The sequence below is a fragment of the Excalfactoria chinensis genome, chromosome 4 (genome assembly GCF_039878825.1).
Source record: "Excalfactoria chinensis isolate bCotChi1 chromosome 4, bCotChi1.hap2, whole genome shotgun sequence".
In the NCBI taxonomy this organism is placed as follows: domain Eukaryota; kingdom Metazoa; phylum Chordata; class Aves; order Galliformes; family Phasianidae; genus Excalfactoria; species Excalfactoria chinensis.
In genome coordinates this window covers 43,755,643-43,765,115 of record NC_092828.1, presented here as the reverse complement: position 1 = coordinate 43,765,115, position 9,473 = coordinate 43,755,643, and the positions used below count along the sequence as shown (strand labels likewise).

Here is a 9,473-nt window from a genome sequence, read left to right as displayed (position 1 = left end):
AGGGGCTGCTGTTGTACCCGGTGCAGGGAGGGACGGGATAGAAGCTCACACAACTCCCACAAAGCCGAGAGGTTTTTGTGGTTTTTATTTCAATCCGGTTACAAAATATACACAGGAGCAGCGGGACGCGCAGCATCCCCGCAGGCAGCGCTCGCCCCGTCTCGGTACGGCTCAATGGCACCACGGTGCCTCGACCTATGTATGCACCGCCACACGCTCTACATTTACAAACACACACCGCTATGGCTCTCCTCCCTCCCCCCCAGCCCTGCGCTTGCACAGAAATTACAAAAAAAAAGGAAAAAAAAAAAAAAAAAAGAAGCAGTGCCCAGATTCCCCTTAACGGGTGACCTCATTGTTTTCAATGCTGTGGCGATCTTCGGCATCCTCAGCGCTCTCTAGCGTCTGGTTGCTGGCGTCGACGGCGGGCACGCTACCCTGGCTCTCCCTGCTGTCCACCCCAGCACTGGCCTTGCTGTCACCTCCGTCCACCTCACGGCTGTCAAATCTTGGCCGGCTGTCGTTCTCTACGCTCTGATGTTGGGCCAGCTCACGGCTGTTCTGTTCGTGGCTCTCCTTGGGCCACCGGAGGCCCGCTGGCTGGCTGTCCTCAACCTCCGTGGTGGCATCATCCTCAATGAGCTGCGTTGCACAAAGGGGAAATGGAGAACATCAGCAGCTGAACATGAGCCATCAGTGTGCCCAGGTGGCTAAGAAGGCCAACAGCACCTGGCTTGCATCAGAAATAATGCAGCCAGCAGGAGCAGCTGAGGGAACTGGGGTGGTTCAGTCTGAAGAAGAGGAGTCTCAGGGGAGACCTTACAGCTGTCTACAACTGCCTTATAGGAGGCTGTGGTGAGGTGGAGGTCTGCCTCTTCTCCCAGATAACAGCGATAGGATGAGAGGAAATGACTGGGTGATCTTACGTGTCTATCTCAGACTTAATTGTTCTATGATAAACTGTTCTCATCCTCACCACCCCTCCCAATAAGCCAGTTGCTGCTGCACAGCCATGCTCACCTTCCTGGCAGCTTTGTGGGTCTTGCTTGCCTTCACCACATGGGCTTTGGCCCTGAAGCCATATGCCACGCTGTCACCCCGGCCTGCATTGTCCCCACGGTTGAAAGTTGTCACGGGTGCCTCTGTGGGGAAGTCTGTGACGACTTCATCAGACTCATCAGTGTCATTGGAATCATTGTCATCGTCATCATCATCATCATCCACGGCCTCTTGGCTCTTGCTAGGAATGTCAGGAAAGTCCTGGAAAGAATTTAACACACATTAGGCAGATCTATGTATTCAAGGCATCTCCCTGTTCATTGTAGGGGGGTTGGACCAGATGGCCTTTAAAGATTCGTTCCAACTCAAAAGGTTCTGTGATTCTATGAGGTGAGCTGAGAGGGCTCACTCTGGTAACCCAGTGCTTAGGTGCTGCTGCAGACTTAAGTGCATAAATTGATCTCAGTCAGCCTTATCCCGTCCAAAGCCTTGCATTATTTAAAGAGAGGTGTTACTATAAGAGCTGCATTTGGGTGAGGAAAGTGAGTACTTCTATGCGCTGGCTGGCATCCAGAAGACTTACCGGCTGTTCTGGGACATCAGCGTTTTCTTCTGAAGAGTAGTGAGTCTGAAAGCAACAGAAAGATCACTGTTAGCACACACAGTAGAGCTGAGAAATAAGCTTGCTATTCTTCAAGCCCTCAGTCCTAAATTTTGACACCAGGAGATGTCATGCTTTCTCCCCATAAGCTGGCTGTACCTGCTGAAGTGAAGCCAGGTCATTCTGTGTCTGCTGCAGGTGCTCCTGAGACTGAGAATCCACGTGATCCTGTTGGTACCTGTGTGTGTGATGGCTCCTGGGGTCCTGCAGGAGAAGAAGGAAGGTTTTAATGCCCAGAGAAGCACAGCAGAGCCGATAGCATCACACCACCTCAGATGGCACGGGTGTGGCAGAGCAGCACAGGATGCATCCTCATCCATTCACTGACACAGGGAAAGAACTGGGAATAAGGTACTATTTCCCAAATGAACATTAGACTCAAGAACTGTTTTATTAAAGACAACAGGCAGAATGGTAACAAAAAGGAGCTTACGTATTTTTCTTCAGAGCTGGCAGAAATGGCATGCTGCTTGGATTTGCTCACCTTGAAGGGGGGGAAAGAGAAAAAACATATGTGAGCATTAATGTGTTGCTAACATGCCTAGAAAACAGGCACGTAACTGCTAACACACATTTAGGATTTACTCACTGGCCATGCAGCAGTGATGCTGATAAAGCACAAGCAAAGAAGTGCCAGCTTCATGGTGATGTTTTACCTGGAAAGCAGGTTGGAACAGGAAATCAGCAAGGTAAAATACCCCCAAAAAACACCCCAAGGCTTTCTTTTCTCCTGTTCTTGCTGTGCCAAATGCAGTTTTCTGTCAAGAATTCAGCCTGCCCGTGGCAATGTCATTCCTCCATCCTCACAGCTAGCTGGCTTTACGATGCTTAGAAACTAAACAGCAGCAAGAATTCAGACTCCAGTTTGTTTTTCAGTTACTTTAAAACTAGTTTTCAGAATTATTAACTGGAGTGGCTATAAATCTAGTTTACATGATGCATTTATGGCCAGACCTTCATTTTACCCTGCAGACATTTGACCACAACAGGCTACATTTTCAAGCAGGAGTCAAAGATCTGCTCACATAGCAGAGAGAAGCCTTCGGGGCTTTCAGTGGCCTCCTGACATTCATCAGCACACAGGTGTAAAACTGTGATATTAACTGCCACACCTGGCATCAGTTAAAAAAACAAACACCTTCCTCCTAAAAGCAGAACTATTCCCATAGAAAAGCATCAAACATTCCTCCCCTGTAATACAACTTTGCAGCCCAATGCCTCCTGAACAAAGGCTATGTGCAGAGTGGCACACAGCATATGAAAAAGCAAAAAAATTACCTTTCCTGTGATGGAGAAGTCAGCTGTTCAGAGGTGCTCCAGCAATCCCAGCAGCAGCTCCTACTGTGGACTGAGTGAGGCTCTGGCTTTCTCCCCTTGTCCCTGACTGCCTGGCATCTGCACCCGTGAGGAATTTAAACCCTGTCCCAGAGAGCAGCCACCAATCCCCGTGGAGCGGAACAAGCTGAGGTCATGAGGCTGTTGGCCACCATCCTGCCCACGTTCTCATCCACTTCCTCTTTGGCTTTGTGGCTTCTGAAGCAAACAAAAGCTACTCTATGGTTAAAACATTACTTATGGGCAAGATCATTAACCAGCAGGTCTGCTGAATGCACAGCTGTTGGTATCGTGTAGGAGGGCTTTGGGGCACATCCGTCCTCCTTTTGCAAGGAGTCAGAGCCTGGTTCCCAGAAACCCTTCACGCCCTGTTCTGTAAGGGGTAGGGATGTGTCATGTCTGCAGTGTGAGGAGTGCCAAGAGTATTGGGAACCAAGAGACATTGTCGGAAGAATTCCTATGTCTGCTATCTAGCGGTGTCAGCTCTGCTGATGGGGGTCTGTTCCAGCTGTGCCTTGCCTGGATCTTGCCTGCCTTTATCCATGACATGCTGCAAGTCTCACACAGAATCACAGAATCATTGGAAAAGACCTCTAAGATCACCAACTCCATTCCCAACCCATCTCCACCATGCTCACTAACCATGTCTCTCAGTGCCACATACCCACATTTCTTGAACACCTCCAGGATCAATGACTCCATTACCTCCCCAGGCAGCCTGTGCCAGACTCTCCCTCAGTGTATCTTTGAAACTGCAATGAGGTGTGTCATTAAAGCACAAAAAACCCTTCCATGCAGTCCTTTAGAAGGCAAAGTGTTCATAACTGTCTTAAAGCTGTAATCTCTCTGTAGTTTTGGTCATCGAACCACTGAATGGTTTGAGTTGGAAGGGACCTCAAAGCAAGCTCACCCCAAACCCCTGTCATGGGCTGATTGCCACCCAGCAAAGACTCCATCCAACCTGGCCTTGAGCACCTCCAGGGATAGAGCATCCACAACATATCTGGCTACTGATTTTGCAGCTTTTGAAGACACTTACTTTGTGAGAGAATGGCTTAATTTTGCACAAATGAGATAAATGTTTTGTAACAGCCATTGCCACCAGGCATCTTGTGCTTGCTTACATTTAGTTGTCTGCTTAGAAACAGCAGGACAGACCCAAATTTGCTCAGTGACTGCTCACCAGAAAGTCACACAGACTTATATAATGACATTTTTTATCTGAGAATAGCAACAGCCTGCATAATCTGCATAATAACACAAGTGAACAGCCTAGGAGGAGATTTGGTTTATCGCTAGCACATCAGTATCTGTTCTTCGTGTCCAGAAACCCACGTATAGATCCACATGAATGAGAACCATCACAGTTTTTATCTTTGGAGCAGTGTGGGACCATTGTTACTTACTATCTCCGGGTTACCTATTACTCTCCAGAGCTTTCAGGAACAGAAATTTCCTGAGGATTTAGGTGTGTTCTGTTGCAGTATCATTAAGGTAGGAAAAGACCACTCAAATCATCAGGTCCAGTCATCTAGCCCATCTATGTCAACTCCCACCACACCTGCAGCTTGGTGCTTCTGGAAGGCAGAGCTCTTCCTGAAGCCCCTGAATGCAGACACAGGCTCCCACCTGCAGGCGGAAATTTTCACTTGAGCATTAGGTAGCATGGGATATGCCCAGAGAAACACACATAGATACTACTCAGTGGCTGCTTCAAAAGGGCAGCATTTCTTCCCCCCAGGGACATGGTGTGGCCCCAGGGGGCTGTTTCTGGCTGACAACTGGTGTTTCAACCTGCTGGGACACGGCAGCACTTCTGAGCACTATTGCCAGAGCTGGAGGATTGTTTTGCAAGAGCTGAGGAATAACATCCATGTTTTGCAGTAATTCACAAACAGGACGTGAAGTGACACTCACTAAAGAGCTTAATTTTATGCAAGATCAGCTGGTGCACAGATGTAGTAAATTTAGCACTCGTCTCATGTCCCTCATTATGTGGTTATTCATCCTGTAAATTGTTTTGCCCAGCTGAGAAATTCCTGTGCCTTGGCAGGAGGCAGTGCTCCTTGTTCTCCCAGCGATAAGGAACAAGCAGAGCAAAAAGGGGACTTTCACCATTTCCACTTCCTACACTGAAATTCCTACAAATGCTGGAGAGCAGGGGAACAGCAGAATCATAGAAAACATAAGGTTGAAGAAGATCTCTAAGGTCATCCAGTCCAACCACCAGCCCATCCCCACCATGCCCACTGACCACGTCCCTCAGTGCCACATCCACACAGCTCTTGAACACTTCCAGGGACAGTGGCTCCACCACCTCCCTGGGCAGCCTGTACCAGTGCCTCAGCACTCCTTCTCAGAAGCAATTGCTCCTAATATCCAACCTGATCTTCCTTGGAGCTCGGTTCATTGCATTCAGACAAGCAGGAGTGCAACGGATTTTTACTTCTGGGGCTATTGGGGCTTGTAATATGTAATCTGTTGTACTTAAGTGATGCTTTCCCTTTGATGTTCTGTTAAATCCTGAGCTCTTGGCAAGGGAAAGCTCTGCCCATGATGCCTTGTCCTACAGTAGAGCCAAATCCATGTCAGCCCAATGTGCTTTTGGCCATCCTGCAGCCATCAGCACTCTGGGTGCAGGTCATCCTGGCTCTGGTATTTGCCACGGATCCCACTTAGCACACATAAGGCTGAGCAATTCCAGCTGTGTTCTGGGACAACAGAGCAGCATCCTCAAGAGAGAACATTGAGTGGAATTCAGCTTCACACACAGCTTTGCAAAGAAGACTGCTTTTTGCACAAAGCTTTGCGAAAAGCATGGTGACTAGTTGTTTCCCAATCCCCTGCCATCTCAGCATCCCCATTTCCTATTCCCATGGCAAAATTTCCTCCTCCAAGAGGAGGCCACACAAATGGAAAGATCTGCATGCTTAGAGCAAGTGTGGAAAGAACAACGTCGCCTTGTTCTACCTTGCGAAATCACTGGAAAGTCACCCGACTACTGTGACACACAAGCAGCAGAACAGCTTGCAGCACTTTTTGCACCCCTTGCACCCTGCATGAACCCTCCAGTCACATTTCCATGTGTTCAAGCAGAAGTGAGCCCCAAAAATCTTGCTGCCAGCCCTAGAGGTAAGCATTTGGTAGGGCAAACCTGTCTCTGGCAAGGGCTGGTGCAGAACAGATGCGTTACAATCATTAAGGTTGGAAAGACCACCAAGGTTATCCAGTCCAATTGTCAGCCCATTCCCACCATGTCCTCTAACCATGACCCTCAGTGCCACATCTTCCCTCTTCTTGAACATCTCCAGTGATGGTGACACCTCCCTGGGAAGCCTATGCCAATGTCTCACCACTCTTTCTAAGAATAAATGCTTCCTGATATCCAACCTGAACCTCCCCTTGTGCAACTTGAGGCCATTCCCACTCATCCAATTGCTGATACCTGGGAGAAGATGATGACTCCCACCATGCTACCACCTTCATTCAGACAATTACAGAGAGCTATAATGTCTCCTCTGAGACTCCTCTTCTCCAGACTGAATAATCCCATTTCTCTCAGCTGCTCCTGTAAGACCCTTATGTGCTCCAGAACCTGTACAGCTCCATTGCCCTTCTCTAAATACACTTCAGGGCCTCAATGTATTTCTTGTAGTGAGAAGCCTGCAACTGAATGGAGTACTCAAGGTGCATCCTAACCAGAACTTAGCCCAGAGAGACAATCACCTCCCTGCTCCTCCTGGCTGCACTATTTCTAACACAAGCTGGGATGCTGCTGGCCTTCTTGGCCACCTGGGCACACTGCTGGTTCGTGTTCAGCCAAGCACAGACCAACACACGCAGAACCATTTCATCCATGCAGCTCTCCAGTCTCTCTGCCCCAATCCCGTCGTAATACATGGGGTTGCTGTGACCAAAACACGGCACACAGCACTCGTTCTTGTTGAAGCTCATACAATTGACTTCAACCCATTGATCTGCCTGTCCAGATCCCTCCAGAGGCCCTTTCTACCCTCAGGCAGATCAACTCTTCCTTCCCAACTTGGGAATTTGCAGTCCCTCAAGGATAATTTGTCTGACTATTAAAAACAGAAGTAAAGAAGGCACTGAGAACCTCAGCCTTTTTCTCATCCTCAGTGATATTATGGTCCCTACTACATCCAATAGAAGTGGGAGAGACTCACTGATCTCCTTCTTGCTGTTAATATGTGTTTGTACAACCACTTTTCTTTAACAGTAGTGGCCAGAAGAAGTTCTTTCCTGGCTTTTGCCTTTTTAATTTGAGTTGGAGCAGTGCTAGGCAGGATAGCAGCCCACACACCTGCGGCTGCCTGCACACAGGGCCTCTTGTCTGAAGTCTGCTCCTACAGCTCCAGGAGGGCTGAGATACAGCGCAGTGCTGCTGGGATGAGCTATGACCCCGCTGCTCGACCTGAACACAGACCCAGCCATGGCTGCACACCACAAACCACCTTGCTTTTGTACAAGTTTGTTTTTTGTGAGCGGTTTTCATGACTTCTGCTCCAAGACTGGAGGGGGAAGGATGCAGCGCTGAGTCAGCATGAAAACAAATATCTACCCTGGGTGCTGCGTGCCTGGAGTGGGAGGAAAAACCCAGCCGTGGGCATGGCGGGTGGAAATTAGAGAGCTGGGCACCTGGTCTGGGGAGGAAGCAGCCTGATCTGATTTTGTGGGGGAACCAAACACCGGCAGATTGCGTCGAGGCACAGGAAAGTGGCACAGCATGGCTGACAGCATGGCTACACTGATGCTTTGAGTCCTGGTCCCCTTCCGTGCCTCCCAGAGCCTTTGGAAGGGAGGGTGTTTTGGAGAAGGAAAGAAGATAATCGCATCCAGATTTAGGAAATTACATTTTGCACATAATTCGTAGTGGCTACCTAGAAAGATTGTTGGTTGAGTTTGCAGCTATAAATTTGGCAGAATAAATGGCAAACTGTGGTTGGCATATAGATGCAAAGGAGGAAGTGAACTGTAGCTATACATTAACTAGAGGAAAGGAGAGCCTAAGAAATTTGGTTAATGAGAAGGCTGGAAAACAAACAGCAAGAAGGGGCAGCCAGCTCTGCAGACACATACATGACATCAGGGATTTGCATTTGGAACTCTGGGGTCAATAAATAACAGTCCAGAGCTGCAGGTCACTTACTGAGCCTTGCTTATCATCATGAAGTCAGATGACTTCTCCTCATCCATGGAAAATGTGAGCATAGAGGATGACACACAGTTTTGGGAAGAAACTTCCATTCTGTATGGAGAAACTCCATCCTCTAGGCCCAAAATAGCTGATGTTGAAACACGGCTTAAGCTGCAGCCAAGCAATCAACCAGGCAGCAGGAGGCAGGGCTGGGTTGGGAGCAAGGTGGTAGCTGTTGGTAGGTATGGCACAGGATCTCCAGGGTAGTGGTCATGGCCTCAAGCTGTCGGAACTCAAGGAGCCTTTGGTCAGTGCCATCAGATACAGGGTTTGGATTTTGGGTGGTGCAGTGTGTAGCCAGGAATTGGACTCATTGCTACTTATGGATCCCTGTCAATTCAGGATATTCTGTGGTTCTATTCCTATAGCACTGCTATGCTGGGTCACAGGCACAGGTATAGAAACACACACACAGAGTTAATGTGTGACATACCCCTCACTGCACCTAATGAAATTCTGGAGTTCTGAGTCATACAGAAGTAATAAAGTAAATGGAAAAAACCAACACTCTGGATGTGCGCAATGCCAGAAATCCTAATGCAAATAACCTGAACTCCCTGCTTGAGGCTTGAGATGGGAAGAGGAGGGCTGGATAACTTAGAAATTCCACCAAGGGTAAATACAACTAAAGCCACGTAGCTTCCTGGCAACAATCACAGGAAGATGTTCAGACTTCAATTCTACCTGGCATATACTTAGCATGATATTAAAACAAGAGGTTCAAATCAGATTTAGCACAGGTAATTTAGATTGGATATCAGGATGAAATTTTTTATACTAAGGGTGATGAGGTACTGACACAGGTTGTCCAGAGGGCTGGTGGATGTCCCGTCTCCAGATACATTCAGAGTCAGGCTGGATGGGGCTCTGAGCACATGATGGATCTGTAGGTGTCCCTGTTCACTGCAGGGGAGTTGGACTAGGTGGCCTTTAAGGGTCCTTTCTGACACAAACTATCCTGTGTTAATGTTAATTTTGTCCCTGCATGGACCCACTTTTGCACTGTTGCTGCACAGGATAAACTGGTCCTTGCTGATCATGCACTTATCAGTCCCAGGGAAGGCTTAAAAAAGGATCACTGGTGCCACATCACTTTGCTCATCAATTGTCAGCTCCTGGCTCAGCACCGCCTACACATCAGACATGGCAATGATGCCTGAGAGAAGCTCAAATCTCACCCCTAACCCACAGCTATGCCCATGTTTCTCTAAATGATTTCCCATCAGCTACTACTCTCCAGGAAATCTTGATCCGCACAGAACC

General features: G+C 48.2%; 1 protein-coding gene across 1 annotated transcript; it reads right to left on the bottom strand.

Moving 5' to 3' along the window:
- Positions 1–68: 68 nt before the first annotated feature.
- Positions 69–3,056, bottom strand: SPP1 (secreted phosphoprotein 1). The gene is made up of 7 exons (XM_072335864.1): positions 2,939–3,056; positions 2,250–2,316; positions 2,094–2,144; positions 1,760–1,864; positions 1,583–1,627; positions 1,021–1,260; positions 69–642 (listed from the first exon to the last, which is right to left on the bottom strand). The coding sequence occupies exons 2-7, from the start codon at positions 2,301–2,303 to the stop codon at positions 340–342; spliced, it is 798 nt and encodes a 265-aa protein (XP_072191965.1). The 5' UTR covers positions 2,304–2,316; positions 2,939–3,056; the 3' UTR covers positions 69–339.
- Positions 3,057–9,473: the final 6,417 nt, after the last annotated feature.

Excerpts from the sequence above, each read along its gene's own strand:
- SPP1 (XM_072335864.1), bottom strand. The coding sequence starts at position 2,303 with ATGAAGCTGGCACTTCTTTGCTTGTGCTTTATCAGCATCACTGCTGCA. Across the intron at positions 2,145-2,249 it reads GCATCACTGCTGCATGGCCA|GTGAGCAAATCCAAGCAGCA; the intron begins GTGAGTAAATCC and ends CCCCCCTTCAAG. Across the intron at positions 643-1,020 it reads CCCACAAAGCTGCCAGGAAG|CTCATTGAGGATGATGCCAC; the intron begins GTGAGCATGGCT and ends TGTGCAACGCAG.